This window comes from Coturnix japonica, chromosome 5 (genome assembly GCF_054131305.1).
Source record: "Coturnix japonica strain WE chromosome 5, WE-NBRP24, whole genome shotgun sequence".
NCBI classification, from domain to species: domain Eukaryota; kingdom Metazoa; phylum Chordata; class Aves; order Galliformes; family Phasianidae; genus Coturnix; species Coturnix japonica.
Window position 1 is genome coordinate 53,657,511 of NC_140667.1, and position 27,046 is coordinate 53,684,556.

A 27,046-nucleotide genomic window follows, 5' to 3' on the forward strand; every position below is an offset into this window, starting at 1 on the left:
ACCTCCGCTGCTGCCGATAGCCCGACAGCTCCAGGAGGGATTTCCGAGGGAAAGACCTAAAGAGTTTTTGCACCTGCTGCTTCCATGACAACAGCCGTTTCTTCTGGATCTCTGTAAACGCCTGTCCACCCCAAAACAAAAAAAAAGGAGAAAAATAGGAAACACGTGAGTATTTTTCTGCAAGGAGTGAGTAGGGCTGTGTATGTGCACATGCAGAAAGCAGCAGGCAGCGGCACGATCCCATGGCTGCGGTCACAGCCCTGAGCTGCCAGAGTTCATGAAGCATCTGGACTCTGCTCTCAGACATATGGTCTGATTTTTGGGTGGTCCTGTGTGGAGCCAGGAATTGGACTCGATGATCTTTATGGGTCTCTTCCAATTTGTGATATATTATGATTCTATGAAAAAAAAAAAGCCCCAACACTCAGAGATTCCCCTATCCCTGCCAGGGTGCAGCTGTACCTCTTGCACCATCACCAGGGGTCCCCAGGGGTACCAGCTCAGTGGGAACACCCCTCGGCTGCTCACAAATCAGCTTCTCTTTTATTTAAGCTGCATGCACAGCTTGGAGCTTAGCAGAGCCAGGCTGGCACGAGGCACTTCCCAGCTCCACATCCACGCCATCATGTTAGCACTGGGGGAGCAGTGTTTCTATGCACCCTACCGGCACCAGAATTACTATTAATACTCCCCAAAAATATTTGTGTTAGAAACCAGAGCGTTTACATAAACAGATACTTTGGAAACAGTTTCTAAGGGATGAGAACAACAAGATCTGTCACAACTCACCTCGTGTATTAGACATTTGTCTATAAGCTGTAAATAGGAGCTTATATTCTCTTCATCGGGTCGGGAAACTAAAAGTTGTGTGCACACTGCAAGAAAGAGAAGGGAAAATCAATGTGAACGTAGTGCTGAGTTGGGATCAGGGCCTTGGATCCCCCCTTCCCTTCTATCAATGAGGAAAAAAAAGCAGGTCTAATTCCTGTCCTATATTTAGGGCCAGATTTTGTTCTCAGTTACACTGGTGTCCATCTAGATCAGTCCCCAGAATTAGACCTGAGCAAGCCAGGAGCGCAGGACCTGCCCCCTTCCCATCTCCCCATTACAACATGTGAAAGGCATGCTGTCAAAACAGCAGGTTTTTAACAGGGTTGCTGTTCCCCTCTGCACCCCAGAAAGTTTCTTTCTATTCTGGGTCTTCTGTACACACCTGTTGGATGCAGCCAGCATGAACGCCCCAGATACCATGGAAGGGAAGCAGGACGTGTCTGAAATACCTGCTGCAGCAGCCCTGTGTATGGCGTATGATGCTGCTCCCTACTTCACACTTCTACTATCCACCTCCTGGCACACCGATCTCAATGCAAACCCTACACCCCCTATGGAACACCACCTGTATGTTTGAGTGTCCTGCACCCAACCTGCAGTTTAAGAAGGGGCTCAGACCCATCTGGCCTGTGTGGGACACCCACAAAACCTCGCTCACCTTTCCCCATCACCCTTGTGAACTGTCCAGGCAGGTCACCTTCAGGCAAAGGGCCGCCCCCCGACTCTCCCTCACAGCCCGGCAGGTGATGCTGCTGCATGCCCCCTGCTGCAGAGTCCTTGCCATCGGAGCCCTGGTTGTCTGAGCCCAGCAGAGATGGGGGGTGATGAGAGTCCGTGTCCCGGCTGTGCTCCTCTGGGCTGGAGATTTGGGAAGAGTAGGCTTTGATGGGGGTGAGGATCATTTGGTGTAGTTCCTGCAGCGGGACACGCAGGTTGCCACCTTCCAGGATGTCCTGCAGGTTCAAGGCAAGGGAGGATTTGTGGTGACAAAAGGGCACTGCTTACAAACCAGACCAGCACCACTAAGCATGGGATGGTTTGGGTTGGAAGAGACCTTAAAGCCCACCCAGCCCCAGGGCAGGGACACCTCCCTTCAGATCAGGATGCCCAAAACCCCATCTATGGCCTTGGGTGCCTCCAGGGATGGGGCACCCACAGCTCTCTGAGAAGCCTGCAGCTGAACTGAAATCCCTGCAGCAAAAAAAATCAGCCTGGAGACACAGAAATGAATGACGTCAGGCTGTTGGGCAATATTTTCTGGGGAAATCTGCTGCTCTGCTGACCGGCAGAGAGGGTGGAGCGGCCTCTTTCCAAGAAAGCAGCAAATCTTTAGCAGCAAGACAATGCCCCAAATTAATCAAGTCCCACACACACATAGTCTTGCTTAACCTCAGGATTAAAAAAAAGCCTGGAAAACCAGAGATGCCTCCTCCCAAATCCAGCAGTTCTGAGTCCCAGCACAGTGTGGAACAGGGAGATCCCCCAGCCCCACACCCAGCGTGTGAGCTGTGAGTGCCATCCAGAGGGAGCTGGACAGGCTTGAGAAATGAGCCCACGTGAACCTCATGAGGTTCAATGAGGTCAAAGTGCTCGCTTGGGTCAGGGCAATCCCAGCCGTGTGTACAGACCACAAGGAGAACTCACTGAGAGCCGCCCTGCTGAGGACTGGAGGGAGCTGGTGGACAAAAAGCTGGGCATTAGGTCCTTCCCAACCCAAGCTATTCTCTGCTCTGAGTCTATGATTCTATGCAAAGCAGCCTCTAGCACTTCCCTCCCTGTATAACTGGCTGGGCTGGGCTCATGGTCAATACAATATCCCAAAACTTATGTGGAGAGGTGGGAGTAGAGGCTGGAAAACACATCACTGAGGTGAGCTCAATTCAGTGGGCTGTCTCTTGGATTTTATAGTAATTATTGACATATGGCAGTAAATATGGCTTAATTAGCTCCCGCAATACTCCAAGTACAATCCTGTATTATAAATAAATAGTGAAGCAGTGAGCAAAGGAAAACACCAATAAATAGCAACGCACCACAGAGGTATTTAAAGGCCCCCGGCGGGAGGCTGTGCTGGTTGCTGTTGGAGGATGGTGCAATTAAATATAATACAATATCCCAGTAACAAATAGCAAAAGGTCGGGCGAGCTGATCCCAGTGGGTCTGTGGGGAAAAACAGGAATCATTGTGATTACTTACCCTTTCTAATGATTTGAGCAGGTTTTGTCTTTCTTTTAGCTTTTGGATGCTGATGACTATTTTGTGTCTCGCGCCTTTGGTAACGTTCTGCAAAGACAGCACACAGCCTGGCATTACCGTTTCCATAGGAGTGCATGACCAACCCAAAGCCCTTCCCTCCAAGATGGAAAGGGTTGCTATAAATTAACCCCACTTCTGGTCTGCAAAGAAAATGGAGACGTAGATTTCCAGCTAACCCAGCCCTATGCTGCTGTATCTCAACCAGTGAAAGCAAAGGTGTTGCCTGGACTATTTTACACCAAGGCTAACACAGGTGTAAGCTGAGACAGGGGACATTTTCCAAGGTTTATCAGCCACCAAAGCCCCACTGCCTTCCAGGAGCTACAGCTTGAATACTGTGCCCCCAGAACGCCCAAATCCCTGAATCCCAGCAAGGCCAAACCCCAAGCACAGCTCCCTGTGACTTTGAAGAAGATGGGAATTCCAGTAAGAAATCAGGGATGTGGCCTTCTCAAAGTACAATGAGTTTTTCACTCTCCCAAGGCTCCATGTTCCTTTTGCTGTTTGGTCTCCAACCCATGAGGGCACAAGACGCATCCTGGGCGTCCTGTTGCCAATGGGATGTGCTGGGGCTGATGGCCTTGTGTCCTCCTGCAGACCTACTTGTGCCTCGAGCTGGCATTCAGTGAGGGCCATCATCTCCTCGTACGTCATCTGTGAGAAGAGCGCGGCGTACTTGTGCAGCCGGAGACTCTTCAGCCAGGCTGGAACATCTGCAGCACAAGGGCAATGGGACAAGAGCTCCACGTTAGTTATGATGCTGCTTAACGATGAGAGGTATCAACAGCTAGGTCAATTGAGGAGGCAACAGAGGGGTTCTTAAGGGCTGCTTTCCCCACCTGCCATCCCACTGATGCTTCAGGCACCCAGCTGAACTTCAAGGGGCCCTACAGAGGGTGAGATGCTATGGGTATGATGGGAGGGAGGACCCTGGATGAGCACCTGGGGTACCTGTTGCCATGAGTTAGCTCCCTGGCTCTTGAAACCACTCTGATCCAATCACTCTTACCTACTCTACACCCAAGATAAAACCATTAAGATACATCCCAGCATCTGCTCCAGCCACCACAAAGCATCCCACCAAGCTCAGTGGATCCAGACCAGCTGCTGTTCACTCAGTCCCTACAGAGGGGGCCTTCACAAAATGACCCTAAAGCTGAGTTGGCCACCTTGATGCCCATCTGCAGCCATGTGATTTGGTGATGCTATACGGGGGGGGCTGGTGTTGTGCCATGGCATGGGCACGTTCCTTATGCTTTATTGGAAACATGGAAGCTGCAGAAGAGAACGGTGGGGTTGAGCTTAATACCAGCAAATGGCTGTGCTGCAGCTGACAGACACTGATTTATGGCGTGAGGGAAGACGAGGTGTGCTGAAAATTTAAACAGCTGCTTAAAGAGAAACAAAGAGATTGTCATTTTATGTTAGAGCACAGAGAAGTGAAGTGCTGTCAAAGATGGTCCCCAAAACCCACTTCTGCAGCTCCAGCCCACCCCTGGGTTCTGCAGGTGACAGGTTCAGCCCATAGTAATGCTTCTGCTCTGTGTCCTAAAGGCTTCAGATACTCTGGCAGATTGGGACTTGACTCATTTAGCACCTGAACAGCACCACCACCGCCTGCCAAGCCCATTGCACTCCACTGGCACCCCCAGTAATCCCAACAGTCCCATCAGTCCTCGTCCCCTGCCTCATCCATGAGGTATCTACCAGCACCATCTCAGCCTGCACTGGGTAGCATAGGAATAAAAAGCAGTATTTCAGCTCCAAACATCATTAAAGCCCACACTCACGTAAGACAAAGCATATGGTGGCACTGACCATGCACAAGGGGTGGGAGGGGAAGGAGCTCCCTGGGCTCTGCCTGCTCAGTGTGCCCATTAAGGGATGAGGAGTATCCACTTCCCCACACACAGACCATCCTAAAGGAGGGTCGCCCATGTCTCATCCCTGCAAAGGCCCCACTGCCACACTCAGTCCACCTCAGCAAGTCCCCAGTATGTTTTCATTTGCAAACAGGCAAAGCTCCCACCTGCTAAGACCTCCTGCTCCATCCCTGCAGTGCCCAACATCAGGCTGGATGGGGCCTTGGGCACCCTGGGCTGGTGGGAGGTGTCCCTGTCCATGGCAGCAGCTGGGACTGGATGGTCCCTTCCAACCCAAACCATCCTCCCCACTGACAGCACTGACACAAGTCAGGTCTCATGTTCCAATAAAATCCCTCATACAGTGTCTGAAGGAGATGAACTTCACACCCAACAAGGGGGCAAAGCAGTTACCAAGTGCAGACAAGTTCAAGTTTGCCATTTTCCAAGAGTCTCAACACACAACAATTCTAAACCCCGCTACCAAAAGTCTCACACCACTTTTCTGCTTTGAGAAATGAAAAGCTATTAACAGCAAGTGTCCAGCACAGAGCTGGTCTGAATCTCAGCTTCATTTATGGGAAACCCAACATTCTGGTGACAGCACACTTAGAGATCTGCCTGTTCCCCTGTTCCCTGGGGACATTTAGCACAGAACAAAGTCAATGGGAAAGTCCAACTGGACACTGGCAGAAGAGAGACTCACCTTCACACTCACATGGAACCCTGCAGAAAATAAGGATGTGCAAGGCTGCATAAAGTGATTTCATGGCCCTTGGAAAGTCCAACTCCCCAGTGACCCCATGGAGCACTGAGCTGGCCTTCCACACACAGAGCTACTCCTTAATCACCAATTATTGGGATCTAATTGCTAAGTCGTAGCATGACAGCCCAGAATGCTGTGTCTAATGTGAGCAGCAGGATGGGGCCTCCTATGTGTTTCCTTCAGCATGAAGATAGATGGGAAATAGAGAAATATGTAACGTCAGGGGAGATTAACCAAGGGTGGGGGTCTCTGGTGGGCCCCAATGCATCCAATGGATGCCTTGGAGGGTGGAAGAGAGAACAAGTTTGGGGAAGGCACTTTGGAAGATGTGGCTGCAGTTCAGAACGGACTTGGCAGAGCCAGAACCAGGTCTGGATGAAATAAGACGCAATCCAATAAGAATGCATGAAGTTGTGCACGGATGTAGGAACAGCAAACGGCACAGAATGAGGGCAGGGAACGGGCAGTACTTTCTGCAGAGTAGATGTGGGGATACAATGGGCTGCACGCAGCCAGTGTTGTGTTATTTGAGCATAAGATGCACAGCACCAGAACCATGCCCATGTGGAAACCAACTCCTCTCTGCTCAGCCCTGATACAGAGCCCAGCTCTGGGCAACACGTCTTCAGAAGGATATGGGCTTTATGGAAGAAACCCAGAGGAGAGAAGGAAGCACAACCCCAAGTTTAGAAAACTGGGAATAAAACAGATCAGTTCAGCTTGGATGAAATACAGCTGAGCGGACGGCACGACGGACTTTGGGCATGAGACCAGGGGCTGCAGACATCTGGTTTGCATGTCCCCAAATGCGTGACAGAAGCAGACTGGCTGACTCAGCAGTGGGGGAACAGAGCAGGGATGTGAATGAAGCATCATGTTGAGAGGGGAGAGGAGGGGAAGGGGTGACAAAGAGACCGGGTTGGGTGAGGAAGATCCTGATGGGCAACAGCACCTCTGGTTGTTGTATTTGGTTCTACAAAGGAAACTGAATGGGCTTGGCCATATGGGTGAGGTGTGGGGGATTCAATGCATTTCTTTGGGAAAATTACCACCCGCCCAGGTTGTAGTCATGCAGAGTGAAGCTCAGCCAAGAGCCCCACCAGCAGAAACCCATAGAAATGTCATATGAGGAAGACACACTCTGTGCCACCTGCCCTGACGTGGCTCTCCCTGCCCGAGCTCCCTAATTACAAGCTTGTTAGTGAGCAGAGCCCATTAGAAACCCCAACTGTCACATCCACAGCCCCTGGCCACTGCCCCAAGGCAACATCCCAGGGCAAAGCCGAACCAGGGATGGGGCTCAGCACTCAGCATCACAGGGCAAACCAGGAGTGTTTCCATGCATTTCCTCCATGTAAATCACAGAAAGCCACACCATGCCACTTCAAATACTGCTCCACATTACAGAGGACTCATCCATACCCAGATCTGTCTGCAATTAGAACAAAATCAGCCCTTGTGACTATTGAAAAGTACGTTTCCTTATTCTGGTACGTCATCAAGTCTTTGCGCTTAAGAGCCGCTTTGCATTAATGAGAAGCAACTGTTCCTGCTGGCACTGCTTTACGCTGCATGCCTGACAGCAGTTGTTTAAATAAGTCTCCGCTAGCTGTGAGTTCATTTCCAGTCATTTTCTCTGCTCACAAGAACACGCAGGCTGTGAGTTTGCCCATTCCACACTGTTACAGCCATTCATTCCCCTACAGCCTGACGTCTGCCCTCCATCTTTGCAGCAATGAGGTCTCATTTCTGCCTTACTTACTGAAAGTCTCTGTGAAAAGCAGGCAAAATGGGAAAAACAACCAAAATACGCCGGATAAAGTCAGTGCAAACAAGCATCCTGAGCCCCAGATACTTGGTGGGGTTTTGGTCACATCAACCACCGCAATGATGAATGAGCCGTGACTTGCTAAACTTATTTTTCACTGTAATTGGATAAATGGAAGAGGAAGAGAGCACCACTCGCAGCTAAAACCCACGGGATATGGAGAAAATGCAGGTTTTTGGAGCCTAACCCATCACCCTACAATGGTGAGACCAACCAAAATGATGCAACGATGAGGCCAACAATGGTGCAACCAAAGCCCGTGTTCCCCAAAACGGCCCCAAAAAGGTCCTGGGAGCAGACGGGGGCAAAAAGGGGGGGGGGAAGGCATCTCAGTTGTCACTCACCTTTCATACCACTCCCTTCCTCCTGGAATGTGTTACGAGCGGAAGGCTGATCTTCTAAATGTTCACTCCCACCACTTCCCGAAGAGGCTACACTGCTTTGTGGAGACAGGGGGGCATGATCGGAAGGGATGCACTGGGGTCCTCTAGCTCGTAAGTCCTCATGAGACATCCATCCATGTCCTAGAGGCTGGTTTGGCACATTCATGGGTGGGGTAAGGGACACAGAGCGTTTCAAAGGGCTGTGGTGTGTCTGGCCTGAGAGAACTGAAAAAAACATAAAATCAAACAGGTTATTCCCCCCTCGCGGCCCAGGATGCAGCAGAGTCCCCCCAAAAAATATAGATATGTAGGTTTATATATATAAAAAAAAATCAAATGGGTGGTGACTCGGCACAGTGCCGGGGGCTTTGTGAGGCTCAGGGTGCTGGAATCCTGCCCTGTCTTTACTCTTTGCCTCCCAGTACCTGCAACAAGATGGGATTACATGAGCTCCATGGGGAAGATTTGGGAAGGGTGGGCCACGGGCTTCTCTCCAGCCAAAAAAAAGGAGCCGCTGCCTGCCTGGCAAGGAGGATGTGGATGGTATTTCAGGCAGAATGGGAAATTTCAAGCAGCTACGCTGAGCTCATTAAATACCCTGCTACCATCACGCTGCCCCAGAACCAACCCTTGGAAGCTTTTCAGAAGGGGAAGCTTTTCCCTCTGGGTTAGCACTCAGCTCGTGCCCTGAAGCAAGAGCATTTGCTCATCTGCCTAAGGTAACTGTGGAGGAACTTATTACCCAAACAGATCTCTTGAAGTCCTACCAAGCACCTGCAGTCAGCTGAGCTATCGTCAGTAATGAGAGCATCCCCGCTCCCCAGCCCAGCAGGCACGCTTTCATCTGCACGCTGCCTTCCCCCAGAAAGCAAAATGCAAAGCAGCAGGAAAAGCACAGCCTGGACACGGAGGTGAGTCTGAGTCCCCCGACTGCAGAATTCTCCTTGGGAAGCTTCGGATTTGCTTTCCCTCCCAGTTTTCTGCATGTTTGTATGCCTGAAATTTTAACAGCATCAAGCTCAATTTCTTTCTAACAGATGATTTTGACGATGCTGGATAAAGAGCAAAGGCTGACTGCTGGCATTTGGAATTATTTCTTGAGAAAGCATTTACAATGGATGGGTATTTCCTTGCCTCTCAGTCAAGTACAGCATCCTGTCTTACAGATCTTAAGTTATCATCAAGCCGAAATCTTGCACTTAGGGTGAGGGGTGATGGCCTCGAGTTGCTCCAGGTTGGATATTAGGAACCATTTACTCTCTGAAACAGCAGTGATGCAGTGGCACAGCTGCCCAGGGAGTGGTGTCTTAAAGGCTGTCTGGTTCCACTCCTGCAATGCACAGGGACACCCACAGCTCCATCAGTGCTCACAGCCCCATCCAGCCTGACCTTGGCTGTCTGCAGGGATGGGGCACCATCACCTCTCTGGGCAACCTGTGCCAGTGCCTCACTGCCCTCCCAGCCCATGATTCCCCTGTGGGGTAATCAGTGCACATCTCCAGTGCTCCTATTGCTGAGAGGGCCTTCCCTGCTGGCACGTACTGCAAGCATCATGCAGAAGGAGTGGCTGGTGGTGAGGAATCTGCTCTCTTCCCATTTAACAACTACAGAGATGCCCTGCAGAAGCCTCTTGGCAGAAAAGGACGTCAGTGCAGACCTGGAATTGTTTTCAAAGCAGCGTTTCCTAAAGTTGCAGCACTTCCTGATGGGAAAACAGAAGTATTTCAGATTTTCTTGGATGAGGTATTTAAGTGCTGGTGGCTCGGCCAGGAAAGCCGAACTGTGCCAAGCCCTGTAACATCCAGGGGACTGAGGTCACCCGAATTATTGTAGGATAAATTCCTTTAAGGGAATACTTGTGCAGAGGAGAGGTGCAGGAATGGGGTATGGGCAGCACAGGAGCTTGCAGGGCATGAGCTGACTGTCGGATCATCATAGGATAGCTTATAGGGAGCACAGCACTGCTGCCTGCAAGCTGTCCTCTCCCCAAGTAAGAGGATGCTCTGGGCTTAAATCCAGCACGGATTTCCTCCTGAGCAGCCATCCTCTTGCAAAGTGCTGCTCTTCCATCTTCATTTTGCATCCCCTAATTAGAAGCCGGCATCAGCTGGTGGAAAAATAATGGACTCTGCAGGATGGTCAGGAACAATTAGAAACCACCCAGTGCAACACATAAAAATCAGTTCCACTTCTTCTCCCGAGATAGCACAAAGGCAGCATCCAGCAGGCTGCTGTCTGAGCCCATTCACACAGCTCCTGAGCGATGCTGTAGGGAAACTCCTCCAAAAAAGGATGCTGCACATTACAATCTTACTTTGTAAGAGTGGTAGGAGGCCCTGGAGCTGGCAGGCAATGCTTAAGTCAGGAGCATGAATCATATTTGTTGCTCTGGACCCATGCAGACCACGCTGCTGGTGCCCATTTGTTGGCACGCTGATGAATGCTGCTGCTTGGGCTTCTGCTTTCTGCTTCTTGAAATAACAGATGCAGCTGATGACCCTGAAAGCATCACCTCCTTCCCTGATTTTGGAGCACTTTTTGGGTGGTCTGAGGTGAAGCTGGAGATGCCAAAGGCTGAGCTGGTATAATCTGCTCCTTTGGTCTTCTGCTAAAATAAATGCGCTGCACGTGCTCTATCTTGGGCAGCCTCAGCCCATTGCTGCAATAAAGCTCCTAAATCACACCCAAACCATGGACAGCCACAACCTGGCCATCACTGCTAAATATAACTGTCTGCCTCACTGCCTGTGAGATCAGCTCGAGATGTTTGGCATCCTAGGGAAAAATATAATAAATAACCCAGAGCCAGCACTGAGAAATGCATGCGGTGCTGCTGAAGCACTCTTGGGTTTCAGATCAAGCTTGGCGTCGTGTTTCCAGGGGACAAAAATAAAGGGGTAGAGAGGGAGAGGGTCTGCATCCAGGCTCCTGGCTATGGGATGCTGTAGGAGGAACAGAGCAGAGAGGAGCAAACTCGGGTCACCCCCATGCTTCTCAGGTTCAGCATCATTCACCTCATAATCTGGCTTCGGGGTGACACTCCGAGCTGCTGAGGTGCCCTTTAAACCAACCTCACATCCCTTTAACTGCTGCATAGGGAAAGCACCGCACTGCAAAGCGAGCCTTGAGCCAAGGAATCAGGAAGAAGCACAGACAGCAGAAAAGCCTGTTGTGCAAACTCCAAAAAAAACCAACCCAACACCAAAACCAAAAAAACCCCACGACGCTTTAAAATGCTGTTTCCTGTTCAAGAAGAGCACTGGACAGAGCAACAATAACCCATTTGTCAGTGTCACAGCTCTTGTGGGGCCCCATCCAGGCTGGGCTGGGAATGGAGCAGGCAATGGGCACTGGGGGGCAGCGGGTCTGCCCTGAGCCAGGTGGGTGCAGTGCCCTGTACTCCTGGCCAAGAAACACAGTTTCTCTCATACATTCATACACAAATCACCCCCGGGGAATTCAGATCCATTAATAATAATGCTTCTGTGCTAAGCAGAGCCTCAGCCATTAGCTTAGAATGAATTAAGTTTTGCTAGGAGCTCCTGGATCCCTTTGGCAAACCCAGGGTGGTATCTGGTGTGGTCAAGTGCAGCCATGGAAGCTTCAAACCATGTTTCAAGCCTGGATGTAGACAAAACCCTGTGGGATGCCTCCAACATGCATTGCATGGGCCACTAGTAAGACCCCCAGCCTGAGAAACATCTTCATTAGCTTCTACAACATAATACTCTTTGAATGGAAAACCCCCTCCATCCTCCATATCATTATTCTAGAGACCAAGCTGGAAGACTTAAGTTGGCAACGTGCCTCCACAGAGCAATGTGCAACCTGTAGGATAAGCAAAGGACTTTGAGCAGGTCAAGTGGAAGAGATGGATGCCAGGTTAACTGGCAATAGGGTGAGAGGGAATGACCCCAAGCTGCAGCAGGGTAGGCTCAGGTTGGGTATCAGGAAGGATTTATTATTTTAATATATTATATTATTATTTTAAGAGCAGTGCTGCAGTGGCACAGCTGCCCAGGAGCGGTGGGTTTACCATCCCTGGGGGTGCTCCATAGCCATGGCGATGTGGCACTGAGGGACGTGGGCAGTGGGCATGGTGGGGTGGGCTGGGGTTGGGAATTTCCAGCCTTAATGATTCTATAATTCTATGATTGCATCTGAAAGGGATGTTTTCACTCTGAAATAGGACCAGCTGCTGTGCCACACAGTACTGAAATCTCTTCCACGCTCGCTGACTTGTCCAAACTGGGATTTTCTCCTCACTTTTCCCTTTTTTTAGCCCATTTTTGCTCATTTAGATGCTCCTCTGCATCTCAGCCCAGCCCCAGCCAGCCGGGATGCTCAGCAGGATGCGGGCATGCACCGTCCCCACCAGCCTCCATCAGCACCACCCAAGAGCTCTTATCACATTGCCTTTTTCCCACTGTCATCCCAAATCAACCCATCTCAGCTTTCTGCCTCCTCTGCAAACCGAGAGCTGGTGTGTGCTACAGATCCACCCCAATCATCCTGAAACACCCGCATTTCCTCCGACGTTTCAGCAGGGATCTCCGTGCTAACGCGAGTCTGCATTACTCAGCAAACGGCGGGGACCGCAATTAAAAGCAAACACTGAGCACTGAATTGCATAATGAATAGGAACAGCAAATTTGAGGAGGGGAAAAAAAAACAGGAAGAAAGAAAGAGAGAGGGAAAAAAAAAAAAGACTCGGCTTCAAGGCTGCCAAAAACAAGCCATTGATTACAGCGCATTCGATCCATTTGCATTCAGAGAGCTTTGCTTTGGAGCCGAGATGGAAACAGTCTTAATATAGCTGGAGAGAAAATATCCTCCTAGCGCTCTCCTCGCTGCACTTTGATAGGAAGCAGCCACAGAGCAGATGGTGCCTATATATAATCACTAGACCTATTATCCCAGCCTCTTTTAGTAATTTGAAGGATGTGATAACCACAAGGAGAACAGCAAATATTCCCCCTCCTCCCCCCAGCTAAGAAAAATATCCAAAAAAAGAGCAGGAAGCTGTAATTACAGCAACGATTAAAAGGATTTCCAAATGAAGTAAATAACTGTTTTGCACGCTGCTCCTTTAAACCAGAAGTCAGAAGTTAATTAAATAGCTGCACGCTGCGGATCTGGGATAACGCAGCCATTCCCAGCACAGTGCTGCAGTTGGGATTGACATGAGATAAACCCAAACCGTGTGTGTGCATCGCTGCCCTCCTGCTGGAAGCAGAGCTGATCTTCCTTTAGTTATTTATTTGCCAGATCCGAGGGGGAGAGCAGAGCTCAGTGCATGAGCAACTACAGCTCACTGCGGTCTGTGCCGGTGGGCACCAGGTGAAATACACCCAGCTCTAAGAGGATCCATCCATCAGGAAACCCTGGTGGCAGCTGAGGGGGCTGGAAGAATTAGTGGGGATGTCTGATTTCACTCACAGCTCACAGAGCATCAATCAGCAGTGCTGGCATTCTCTGTGCTGCTCCCAGGACAAAAACACCATTCACTGGTGACAGGAATCCCAAGAACCACAGTATAAGGCACAAAACCACTGCTGCTGCTTCTCAGTGTCCCCCTGAGGCACCCCAGCAGCTGTAAGGGAAGCAGAGGCAGCAAAGGAGCTGCATCCTCCTGCTTGCAGCTATTCAACCCCCAGTGCCAATGCAGGAGGATGGGAGCATCCCCATGTGTTGCTAGAAGAACAGTGAGGGATGTGGTTAAAAGGCATGGTGGGGAGGGGTTGACGGTTGGAGTAAATGATCTTAGTGGTCTTTTCCAACCTTAATGTTTCCATGATTCTATGTTTCTAAGAGGGCTTCCCAAATTTGATGGCCTCCTTGGAGCCCATTTGCCAGGAAGGCAAAAATCTGATAGCTAAAGGATACAGGCAAGGGTCAGATCTCATGCCCCTAAAGCTGAAGGCACAACAGCACAGCAAGACTGGTTCAACCCCACCAAATGCTCCTGAGATGGAGGGATCTCTTGTCTTCCACCAAGCCCCAGCCCTGCCTTGCTAAGAGATGCTCTGCAGGTTAATGGGCCACATCTCTCAGGAGCAAAGTGAATTTAGAGAAGGGCCAGGAAATCTGTACCTGATGTTCAGTGCTGATGTAGAAGACACTGTCTCCCCCTCTCGGTCCCATCTGCTGGTATATCTGTGTGTACTCTGCATGGATGTGGAAAAACAACTCTACTCACACAACCCCGCTCACACAACTCTGCTCACACCTTCTCTCTGTACGCCTCCTCCTGTTTTCAAGCTACAGAACAAGTGAGATATTGTAGTGAAGGGACTCCGGCAAACAGCAACTCCTACAAATGTTCTCCGATCATTACAAGCAACACTAGAGGGCATGAGAAAGACAACAGTTGCCCTGCTCTACCATGGCTGAAAGGCTCAGCACGATAAAGGCCAACACGCTTTGCAGAACCAATCACTGAAAAGAGAGAAAAAAGCAAAAACCATCAGAGTGCAACTAAGGTTTTATAAGCTCCATATGTTGCCATCCCTAAGCAATGAGGATGATGGGTGTGTTGAGGGACCCCATCCCAGTACGGCGATGTCTGAAAGGCACCGGCTCGACACACAACTCCCTCCATGCACAACAGCAAATCTACACCTGGGAGTGTTGTAGTTGCAAGTTGCCCATCAACCCAACCCAAACCAAGGTTAAAACATGCAGCTCCCGTCCTGCTGCCATGATACTGAGTCCAATGGTGGGTTCCTTCCTGTGGCAATGGCCTATTGCACAACGCTGCAGGACAAAAAGTCAAGATACTCATACTCAGTCCATGGCAAGCACTTTCTTGGTGCTGTTTTCTCTACCTTAATTCCCTGATGAGGAAAAGCCCCACCACTTTGTTCTCTCATCACCAGGAAGCTCAGAACTGGGGTAAATGGAGGCAACTAGTGGTAGGACAAGAGGTGATGGCCTTAAGTTGTGCCAGGGCAGGTTCAGATTGGAAATTAGGAAAAAAGTCTCCTCTGAAAAGAGTGGTGATGCAGTGGAACTGCTGCACAGGGAGGTGGCAGAGTCCCCATCCCTGGAGGTGCTCAAGAACTATGGACATATTGCACTGAGGGACACAGATAGTGGGCATGGTGGGGTGGGGTTGGGCTGGGGAATCTTAGTGGTCTTTTCCATCCTGAATGATTCTATAAATCCCCAAAAATCCAGCAAGATTTGGCAATGTAAGTGCAGAGAAAGGAATCCGGGCAAGAGCAAGCACTGCTGGCTTGCATCAAAGGCTGATTTATTCCTTCTCTTCAGGTTTAGGACAAGAGAAGATAATTTTCTCTTGTGGGATGAGGAAGTTACATAGCAGCATATTTCCTCTGTATCGTACCGCTCACTCTCCTCCTCTCCTTGGAGACAAACATGGGTTTTCTGGCAGGGAATTCTGTGGGAATGGCAGACTGCACCATGCACATTTGTTCAGCAGCAGAAGTGTGGCTGTCAGTGCTGGTCCAAGCTCTGCTCAGAGCAGTGACACTGGAATACCAGGGTCTGTGACATCTCTTCTGCCTGATGACATCCTCAACGCCCAGGATCACTCTCTGTGGGATATTCCATAATGAGGTCTCTGACCTCATCCATCCATCACTGATCTGTGATGCACACATTTCACCTGATTTCATTCAAGTATCTGGGGGAAATTCTCTATGAATGAGGCTTTCTGTAGGGCTGGCTTGTCTGGGGACCTGACCTCCACAGGGACCTTATGTGCTCTGGCTCTACACCAGGGGTAGGAATGCAGGAAAATCTCACCATAAATCAACAAAAGAAGTAACACAGCTATCCCTTGGTGATACACTGGGAGCAGAGGAGGGGAAAACACAGGGTTAAGCTGTGCTGGGCTTTTACTTGACAAAAGAAACCCAGCTGGAAGCCAGATCATGCCCAGATGGAACCGATTACATATGGCAGAGAACAGGGTCAGAGCCCAGGAGAAACACTCCTCTACAGCTTCTATTTCATGCCTCTTGGTCATTGAGCTCTGAGCACAGAGCTCGGGGCTCTGCTCTGATTCAACTGAGTTTAATTGTGCCACCACATCAGGCACAGGTACCTCTAGACACTGCTCCTCCAGGAAGGGCTCTGCCCCATGCTGGTGCTGGAAGCAGATATCGATAGGCTGAGCCCTGCCCACATCAACACCTCCTGGGGAGAGGAGAACCCAACAAGAATAGCAGTAAAACCTAAATAAATAGTGAGTGCTTGAGGGCTTTGCTTTGGCATAGGAGATTTATGGATGTAGTGAGTGATTCGAGGGGCTGGGACAAAGGCTGGCCGGCTGTGTTTGGTTTTGAGCATCTATCTGTGGACTCACTGTGCTTCTGTCCAAGTAAATATTGCACTAAGGAAACTCAGGACCAAACTCACAGAGCGTGGCCTCCGGTTGCACATGCAGGTTGTCTGAGCTCACTGGCACCCAAATGAACCAGCAGGAGCTGTGCAGTCCAATGATATGGCACTGAGGGACATGGTCAGTGGGCATGGTGGGGGTGGGTTGGGGCTGGACTTGTTATCATAATGGCCTTTTCCAATCTAAACGATTCTGTGATTAAATCCCACAGCAGAATGACATGGGTGTGATGGTGCTGTGGGGACACAAGGGGGACCTGGTCCAGGCGGGGGACACTGTGCTGGGACCACTGTGGCAAAGGGCCACGGCCATACAACAAATTCACATAAAGCAGCTTATTGAGAAGTGTCCTTTAAGACCCAGTGCTTCTTACCCAGCTTGTCAATGATTAACCTGCTGCAGCCAAAGCTTGTTTTGTCGCAGGCTCTTTTCCTGCAAGCCTGACCTGGATCAGTGAGGTCTTTCCCCTCTTGGCTGACCATCCCAAAGCTCCATGACACCTCAGGTCTCCCTGGAGCACATCACTGGGACAGCCACTGGCACAGCTGGTGTCACCTTCACCCACATCATCCTCAGATTAAGCTCATACCTCCCTACTTCTAGCTCACAATGCAAGGACCCAAATCCCTCCTGCAGCCACCTATTCCAATCCCCTCCCTGGCACGCAAAGCTTCCAGCCATGCAAACATCACGAGGAGGGATAACAAAAAATAAGAAAAATAGACACTGAGAGGTTTAACTGTACAGTTGCAAATGTATTAATGACTCTTCTCACTCGTTTAACCTTTCCCATGCGGCTCGGTCACTCTGACACAGCTATCCTCTGCCCCATGCAAGGCAATGAAGAAGCCCCATGTTGTGCAATCACAAGGTACCAGGAGCCAGGAAGTCAGAGCTGCTGCCAACCCTTGTATCACCTCCCAGTGCTGCCTGACTTGGTTCCAAAGCCACACGTGCTGCTCTCTGATCTGCTCTAAGCCAGGAGAGCTTCGTTAATGGGACAGGATGGGAACATCAACCAGTGCCTGCGGAGATGCTGCTAAATCCCTTTCTGCTAATTGCTAGGTGACAAAGATGGGTGCTGGAGAGGCAGGGGCTGGGCTGCATATGAATTCAGAACTGCATCTCCTGTTGCTGTTCATTTAAAACACAACCTAATAAAGCACTGATTAGAGGAGAGGAAAAACAACAGCCATAAGTAAGCATTTTACAGCTTCCAGCCATTTCATGGTTCTTTCCATAGGCTGATGGAGAAACCAATGCCTCACTGCAAGTGCTCCCTGTATCCCTTGTGTCTTAGGGAGGTGCCCAGTGGGGAAGGCTGGAGAGGGAGCAAAAGCATACTAAATTTTGGGGAGGAATGGGCATTTATTGCTATTAGTCAGCTCCAACAGCACAGATAGAAGCAGGGAACCAGGAACCAGGTGAAGCAGCCCTGGGACAGGAATAGGAAGGGACTGTCAGTGCTTTGGACAAGAACATCCCAGTAACAGGTGGAGAGGGGTTGAACAGAGCCAGGGAAGGGCAGGGTGAGAAGACTGTGCTAAAATGAGGACAAAAAGCATGTGTTAGGGGAACGTGCTTGTTTGCATGGCCCAACCGGCAAGATCCAATGATACAGAACCCAAGGAAGGTCTCTGAGCAGAAGCCATGTGTCATTGGGTACAAGGACACAACAACCACACAGTGCAGGAGCTCACTGAGAAGATGCTCTGCTCCTCTCCCAAGCTGCTCTAAGAAAGCCAGAACTTCACTACACCTCCATTCACCACCAGTGACAAAGTCCCAACCACGGCACCTTCCCAGTGTCCAAACTTTGGGCTGAGCTCTGTGCTGTCCCCACCAAAACTTGGCAGGATCTCAATAAGGAAGAGCTTCATAGCTTATCCACACAGAGAACTTCACAACTAATCCTCTCAGTCACCACCAGCTTCACACCTCTCCCTTCTGCAGATTAAAGGGGTTGTTCTCAAAGATTCCAGAACCCAGCCCTGCTTCTCAACACAATGCCCTTATCCCATCCCCTTCCAGGTCCCCAGGTTGCTTTTGGAAATGAAGCATCAGCTGCCTGCTTTGGGAACTTCTGGAGCTGAAAACCTGGCTGGAGCTGCATGAAACAGAAGGGGCTGCCCTCCATAACACACCGTTTTGCTCTCACAGCTTTCTGGCTGCTTTTCTGTCCTCTCCAGCAACCTTTTTAAACACCCACAGAATTAAAGGGAGAAAACCAGAAAGACAAAAAAAAGGCAGGTGGGAAATTATATACATAAAAAAATAATAATAACAAGCAGACAGGGGAAAAACACCAAAACCAGGGAGTTTTCCGTGGCCTGAAGGAAATTATCCCTTCTGCTTACCATGGCAAAGAGGGATGGTGGGACCAGCTCCCCAGAGCTCCCAGGTACTTACTGGTGCTTGTGCTAGTGCCGATGGTGTTGATGGTGGTGGGGACGGAGGAGGAGGAGTAGAGGGGCAGATGGCCGTTCTCGCAGGCCAGGTTTTTGTCCTGCCAGCTGGAAGCGCTGACGCTTATGCCCGAGTCTCGAGAGTTTTGCCATCCGTTGAGTTTATCGTCGGAGTTCTGTCTTTGGTGATAGTAGTGCGTCTGCCCGTAGTCCACCGAGTCCGAGCGGCCCCTACCCTGGCTGCCAAAGGTCCCCGACGTGCGGTCCTCCAGGTGGTTGAGCCACATGGCCAGAGCGCTGCGGTCCTCCAACGAGGTGGCCGGGTGGATCAAGGCGTAGGATAACAGCTGCCGGCTCTCCTCGATGTGTTGGTTGTGTTCGATCGAGTGGGCCAGGATTTTAGGCAAGAGTTTCATGTATTCGACTTTTGCTTCGATGTTTCCGGGCTTTAGTAAAGGCAGGTGGGTTAACAAGAGGGAAATCACTTTATCCTTGGATTCCTGTTGCCATTGGTTAATGATTCCTGTTGAAGGAATTAAGGGGAAAAAAAAAAAGAGAATTGAGAGATCAGCAGACAGATCTAATGAATGAATGAATGGATTGGAACAGGTTGCCCAAGGAGGCTGTGGATGCCCCATCCCTGCAGGCATTCAAGGCCAGGCTGGATGTGGCTCTGGGCAGCCTGGTCTGCTGGTTGGTGACCCTGCATACAGCAGGGGGTTCAAACTAGACGGTGGTCCTTTTCAACCCAGGCCATTCTACTGTATGATATAACTCAGAGAGGGTAAATACAACATGACAAAGGGATCCCTGCATGCATGGTGCTACAGCACAAATGTCTGTCAAGCTGGGGGTCACTGCTCTCCAAATTCAGGACCAACAGCCACTGGGTACCCTGCACCCACAGGGAATGAAAAAGAGCTGGCACAGGGTGTGAGCCCTAAAGAAAAGTCAGCATTCCACAGGGACATGAGGTGTGGGACAAGCAAGCCAAGCTGTGCAGCGTGACAACCTGCCCTGCAGGAATTCAGGGAAGGGCTCCGTTGTAGCAACCGCAGGGCTGTTGTTAGCTTATGGTAGATAGGAGAGGCTTTGGAAGAGCAGAGAAAAAAGCAAACACAGGGTTTAGCTTAAAAAATACACAAAGGGAGAAGGCAGGGAATTATAAACTGGTCACTCAACTCAAACGCCTGGAAAACCAATGGAACAAATAATGAAACAAACTACTTGTAAGTACTCAGAAGATAACAAGATGATAAGTGACTGCTGACACAGATTTGTCAAGAACAATTTAATTTCCCTCTGCAACAGAGTAACCGGCCTGTGAATAGCTGGAGCAGCAGCAAGCACCGTACATCTTGATGTTCATTAGGCGCTGCTGCACACGGCTTCCTTGCCAGCAAAGCAGAGAGACACACTCAGATGGAACAGCCGCCATGTGGGCACACAGCTCATCAGAAAACCATATGGGAGAAGTCAGGAGAGGTGATCCATTGTCAGCGTGGAGGTGAGCTCAGCAGGGAGCACTGGACACGGTGATGCTACTTGGAGTTTTGTTAGTGATAGAATCACTATCAATAGGATGATGTGATAGATGTATTTGATGGACACACTCCCATGAAATGAAGATTTTGATGTCCACCTGTAGGGTCAGCCCACCAGGCTCACCCTTGGGAAGACTCAAGTGCAGAAACCAACCCAAAACGTCCAACACCCTATTACACCACAACCCTAAAAAAGGCACCACTCAGCATCTGACTAACACAATTACAGAATGGCTTGGGTTGGAAGAGACCTCAAGGATCACAAAGCTCCAACCCCCCCACCACAGGCAGGGCCACCAACCTCCACATTGATACCAGCCCAGGCTGCCCAGGGCCCCATCCAACCTGGTCTTGAACACCTCCAGGGATGGAGCTGGTAAAGAACTTCCCCTGATATACAACCTCAATCTTCCCTCCTTCAATTTCAAACCATTTCCCCTTGTCCTGCTGCTATCTACCCTTTCAAAGAGTCGAAACAAACAAACCCTAACATCAGCTCCTCAACACAAGCACTAGTGAGCAGCAGCAAACACTCCAGCTTCACGTTCCCATTTCCAGGCGTGCAACTGTTTTAATAGGAAGCCACTAGATGGCTTGCTGGAGGCGCTGCTGGCTCTCCCTGGAAGTTTCTACAGTGGCACACACTTCCCTCCAGCCCCAGCCTCCCCCCCATCCCTGCTCCCCATCGTGTGATACTGCTTTGGGTGGAATAGTGTTAGTTATTACAATATTGTAGTGTTGGCAGCAGAATCAAGATGTTGGTGCTCAGTGCATGCAGGGATGTGCACGGCCTGCAGCTTAAGGAGTGGAATTGGAAGCAACACTTATCCTAAGTACACTTGTAGGGAATACACAAAGTGTAGTAGGAGTCTGGGTACGCTCTGTTGTGGATACGCTACTTCATTTTGGGTCATAATTCATTGTTCTGAGCTCTTCCAGCTTGTTACTTATTGGGGGATCCAAGCATGATCCCTCTGCCAACAATACCAAGTAATGGGGTATTGTGGATGGGACCACTCTCAAAACACTCCGGTGCAGCTTTGCTGTTTCACACAGAGTAATTAAACACACAAACAGGAAAGCAAGAAGAGTGTTAAAGACCCTTTGCTTCAAGACCCTAATAGGGAATTTGGGATGCCTGATGAAGGCAGATTTGTGCTGCAAGGCTGACAGGATGACCAGGCACTCCAGACACTGATAGAGATCCTGCTTGGGACACTCGCTTTGGACCCCCAGGAGGTTTTAAGGGTTGAAATAACAAGCCCCAAAGGATGAGAGCTTATCTTAGAGCTGTGGATGAGGGGTGGGCATCCTCAGCAGGAGCTGTTGCCTCCCATGATCAGGTGGGGCTTAACTCATGTCCCAGGTGCCGGCTCCCACAGTCCCTACATGCTCCCTGCAGTGCTCCTGAGTCACAGGTGTGGACTCTAATGACATAACAGCCTCATGAGTTCCTCTATGTGCTGCTTCAACAATGCCTGATGCTCTCTATGGCAAAAAAAAAATCAATACCAACTTTGGCTGCTTGAAGGAATGGCAGGGATATAAAGGATATTTGGGTATTTGCAACAGCCACATAAGGTGCCATGTGAAACTGCAGTCTCATTTATCCTTCCAGTGTAGTATGCTTGCCATAGATATCACTGGGTCCTTCTATAGAAGCTAAAGCTCACGCTGCCCTATGAGCAGGTGCAGTGGGACGACAGCAGGGAGAGTATTCTTGTCCTCCCAGCCATCAAAACAATGTCTGGTGTTTGCAAACCTCAAAGTACACAATCACCTGTTTGTTTGTCTGTTTGTTTGCTCCATTCTCATTTCTGCAAGCAGATTTCAAGCTTCAAGTTGGAAACCAGTGACCCTGCACAGAAGGATGGGCTGCCAGCACACTCTCAGGGATGCATTTGCTCGTTAGCGGTGATGTCTCCAAGGAACAATGAAATGCATGATATCTCTCGAGTGCTTAATATAAAAAACAACAACGCCAGCCAAGATAAACCTTTTCATTTTGAAAGCAGGAGAGAGAGCTCGGTGGCAGAAATTGGGTTATGCTCCTATTGTCGTATGCAAGTTATCGCATTGCACAAGTGAAGTAGACAAATATGTCAGCTGAGGCTTTGACAAAGCGGGCAAGATGGATGATGTGCGATTTATGAGCCAGACAGCAGCCTATAATGAGTAACAAGGACAACAATTAAAGACTGCAAGTGTTTTAAAAGCTGCCCAAGGATTCTCTGAATGACAAGGAGTATGTTTAAATAGCAGGCTTGGCATCATTGCTCCACAATGGTAAGTCAGTGCATTTAAGGGCTCCTGTTGTCAGTGAATTACTCTTAAATTAGTGCTTTTTTATACCCTTGTTTTCAGTTTATCAACATATTTTCCATAAAAAGGCCTCAAAAACACATTCAGATGATTTGCACAAGCTAGAAATGACCAAGAGTTAGTTAGCTCTATGTATCTGAAGGGCACTGACTCAGCAGGACACCTCCAGGATGGCCAAACGGATCAGTGCTCCCATCTCTACCCAAGGACTAAAAGTAGAGATTGTATCAAAAACTGATGCTGGGATTACTAATCTTGTACGGAATGTGCCCCAGTGCTGGGGTCTGGGAGGAGGAACAGAGCCCAACTGGCCACCTACCAAACCCTCCTAAGGATGGACTACACCCCAGGAACACCACTGCATCTGCTTGGAGCAAGACTGAAGTTGGCTGCCCTGGTGCACATACTGGCTATTTCTAGGCATACAGGAAGGGCAAAAAATGCCCACATAGAGGAACTCTTCCTCAGCAGCATTCCCAGAAGAGCTTCCCATTGTTTGCAGTTTCCTGCATCACCAACGCAGCCCTGGCACTGCTCAATGGAGGAATCCACTCCTTTTTGCATAAAAAATAGCACCTCTCCTGCTTCATAAGGCTCCAACAGCACATGTATTAACAGCCCTACGGCCTCTGGCCAACATGCCGTCGTTCAGGGAAGTGCCACCACCAAGAGGCAAACATCACCCCTACTCTTACTGGCCATTTGTTCCCATGTATCTCAAACACTTGCCTTGACTTCCATGTGGATTCTGATGAGCTAAGGTTGAATTTACCTTTTTATTTTGGCTTCTGGATGAACTGCAGTCTGATTTAACCAGATCTCATGTCCTGCACCTTCTCAAGACACACGGAAATCAATACTCAAGCCTCCTTCCATTCTTGTTTCCCTTAACATCCACATTAAATCATAGAATCATAGAATTACCCAGGTTGGAAAAGACCTTGAAGATCATCAAGTCCAACTGCAGCCTAACCATAGTACCCTTAAGAAGATAAAAGCTGTGTCTCTAGCAGGACGTGACTCCACGCTCGTTAATCCTGAGACCATTGTAATGCTCCTTCTCGCTCTGTGACTTCCAGAGGCCACATTAATCAGGTGTTATTTGGCTTAGTGTTAAACTGGAGTGGCACAGAGTGACCATACCCAACTCCACACAGAGTGGTTTGAAAACAAGAGAGCGAAAGAAAAGCCAGAAGACACAACACGTTGTTTCAGCGGATTTACATCATTTTCTCCCTACAAAAGGCCCAATCAAAAGAGCAATGTTGAAGCAAACCAAGTGAGAACCCTGCTGGAAACCCTCTCTGTACCCCTTCCAGAACACATCAATACCCCCGCCATTAAAAACTGGCAGCCTTCCCCTGCATGAGAGGCCAATAATAAGTATTTCAGCATGTGCCTTTGCTTTATGGCAACTGATGCTAATTAAAAAAAATATATCTTGACGACAAAGATTTCTGTAGACCTGCCAATTGCAGCGGATAGATGCAAGCTGTGAGCGTGGCTCTTGCTGAAAAGATGGTGAACCCAACTCCTGCTCTTCGTCTCACTAAAATCGAGGCTCTCACCCATTCAGCTCTTGGGAAGAAACTTGGGAAGTGGTAGCCAAGTGTGGGCAAGGAGATGGGAAAAGTCAGGAGGTCTCAAAACAAGCAGAAACCAGGAAGGCTTGTGAACTGCTCTTCATGGTCACCAGATCCTTTCCTGCACTGCCCACCTCAGCACCTACAAAACCCAACATCTGTAGTTGCTTCATTCTATAGGATGAGAGGTAATGGACTCAAGCCATGCCAGGGAAGGTTCATGTTGAGTATTAGGAAGAATTTATTCTCCAAAAAAGTCATCAGGCACTGGCACAGACTGCTCAGGGAGTGGTGGGGTCACCATCCCTGGAGGTGCTCAGAGTACGTGGAGATGTGGCACTGAGGGACGTGGGCAGTGGGCATGGTGGGATGGATTGGGGTTGGGGATCCTCAAGTCTCTTCCAACCTGAATGATCCTGTCATTCTATAATGCAGCACAACAAGACAATTGCTGAACTACCCCTTTTTCTACCTGGTTGACTTCCATGCAGATGTTCTCAAAGGACAAACGGATCTTTTGTCATCAGAACTCACTGCAAGGGGACAGACAGACAGCAATCCGCGCCTTCAGCCATGAAAAACCCATATACAGCATCCCACAACCAGTGCATAGTTCAGGCTCAATGGAAAATGTGCTGGTTATGCACTGCAACCTATGGGTCCACTTGGCACTGATGCTCCTCTGTGTTGCCAACAGCTACCTCACATTCAGCAGGGATAAAAATATATCAAGTACTTTCCTAACGTTTTGTTTTTACCTGGCAGAAATGCTCAGAGCAGGAGGGGAGAGCAACTGGCCACGATGGATGGTGGGGAAGAAAGAGGAGATGCCATAAAAATGGAGCAAGAGCAATGGGAACTGCATGGAGGTGTCTGGAGAAGTCCCAGTGCAAGCAACATCAGCTCCTTGGAAAAGCAAAGGCAAGAGCCAGGCAGCAAAAGCAAATGCTTGTGACTGTAGCCCAGGATTCAGTGCTGAGAGAAGGACTGAGGACTTCATGATGGAGGATCTTCATTGTCTTTAATAAAGGAGAACTTGGCCATCATCAGCCATATTTTTTGTGCTCAGGGCCAGGTCCCTGCAGCTGCAAAATGAAGGTACCCTGATGCGGAGGTATGATGGACATGGAAGAGTCCTTTGGAGGATACAACATGAGCCCAACTTGCCTCTTTGCCCTTTTAAATGCAGGACACCAAACCCTCCAAAGCATCTCCAGCCATGGCAATGTTCTGCTCCGCAGTGCATGTTCCCTTCCTTGCATGGAAGACATCACTGCAAAGGATGCTCCCAGATGGAGCAAAACACTCACTGTTTTGTTCAGCAACAGAATGAACTGGGAGATCCCTTCACAAAACATCCCTTAATTCACACAGAGCTACAGGGACAGAAGAGCCTGGCTCCACTGTGCTGCAGAATGAGTAGAAGGAAAAAAGATTTTCACTTTTAACACTGTTTTCTCCCTAAACCCAGCGACCTTCCAGAGCTACAGTGAATCCATCCATTTGTACAAACTCAGAAGCAATGTACTTTTAACACTGGTGAGCAACAACACAGACAGCAACAAGAATGGGGGTTGTTCCTATTCTAAATTGGCTGCACTACTACGGTCTTCAACCCAAAGCAGACTTTCAGGAAATCCATTGGGAGTGTGAGTCTTTTTCCACAACATATTAAATACCAAGCTGCAGTTTGCTCCATGTGCACACCATACATCTGGTAGGAAGTTTTACGGGCTGGTTTTCTAGGCCGTATCTGTTGCACACTTTTGCTATGGAGCATAACACCCCGTATTGTCATAACACTCCCTAGCAACACGACTTTTAATTCAGTGCAGAGCTTTGCAACACAGAGAGCATCTCACTGAGTCACAGCTAAGATAACATGCTGGGAAACCTCATCAGAAGCCCCACAGGTGCCACGGGGACCTGCACCACGCTGATCACAGCATCACAGAATTGCTTGGGTTGGGAGGGACCTCAAAGACCTGATGCATGATGGCATTCAGTCCCAGTGCAATGAAATACCTGGGAAAGATGAATTAGCATCCCCAGTTTCATCAGCTGCAGTCCAGAAGGCTCAGCTTGAGCAGTGACAGCATTGATGGAAGCAGCGCCAATGGATGTGAATCGGAACTGAAGAGTGAAAATCCCACAAGTTCTGTTTCTACTTATTTGATGAAGCACATGAGCTCCTCCTGGGCACCTGAGGCATTGTGCTCCCAAGCCCAGAGAAGCTATGGACGCCCATCCCTGGAGGTGTTCAAAGACAGGGTGGATGGGGCCCTGAGCAGACTGATCTGGTGTCTGATTTAGTGGCTGGCAACCCCATGGCGTTGGGATTGGAACTGGATGATCTTGGAGGTCTCTCCCATCCCAAGCCATTCCATGACTATACCTGACTGTGGAGGAAAGCTCAGATGGGTTGGGGTTGGACTTGGTGACCTTGGAGGTCTTTTCCAACCTTAATGATCCTGTGATTCTATGTTTCCATGCTTTCCATTACTCTTCTCTGAGTCCCATCCATAAAAACACCCAAATCTCCAATACTTTCAGCAGGGAGATTAGAGGCACAAGCACACACACTGAGGAAGCACTCCTCTGACTTCTGCATTTCAATTGCAAAAAGCCTTTTAGCAAAAGCTCAATTGAAATGCAGATAAGTTTCTTCAAAGGCTATAAAAAAAATGATTATCTGGATGTCATAACTGTGTTGCCTAACATGGATAAAGGATTTAGAAGGGGGAAAATACTAAAAATAAGTTATGAAGGGTATGTAAGGTATTGATATACAGCACATGGTTTCAACTGTTAATCATTGAACGGATTCCAGTGTAAAAATAAAGAGACTGGAGCTGTGCATAATGGAGGAGTTGCTCTATTTATAAACTTCTCTGTGCA

General features: G+C 49.2%; 1 protein-coding gene across 5 annotated transcripts in view; it reads right to left on the reverse strand.

Annotated features, from left to right (window-relative positions):
• Positions 1 to 27,046, reverse strand: part of SAMD4A (sterile alpha motif domain containing 4A) — a 62,206-nt gene that overhangs the window by 7,902 nt on the left and 27,258 nt on the right. For 3 of the 5 annotated variants that reach the window (XM_015865818.2, XM_015865815.3, XM_085549683.1), the window contains 7 exons: positions 18,704 to 19,222; positions 7,888 to 8,151; positions 3,691 to 3,800; positions 3,028 to 3,114; positions 1,490 to 1,784; positions 790 to 875; positions 3 to 121 (listed from right to left, as the gene is read on the reverse strand). In XM_015865818.2, the coding sequence (XP_015721304.2) occupies positions 3 to 121; positions 790 to 875; positions 1,490 to 1,784; positions 3,028 to 3,114; positions 3,691 to 3,800; positions 7,888 to 8,151; positions 18,704 to 19,222 (1,480 nt within the window). The remainder of the gene's footprint in view (positions 1 to 2; positions 122 to 789; positions 876 to 1,489; positions 1,785 to 3,027; positions 3,115 to 3,690; positions 3,801 to 7,887; positions 8,152 to 18,703; positions 19,223 to 27,046) is intronic. The other 2 variants (XM_015865820.3, XM_015865819.2) reach the window with 1 other exon arrangement.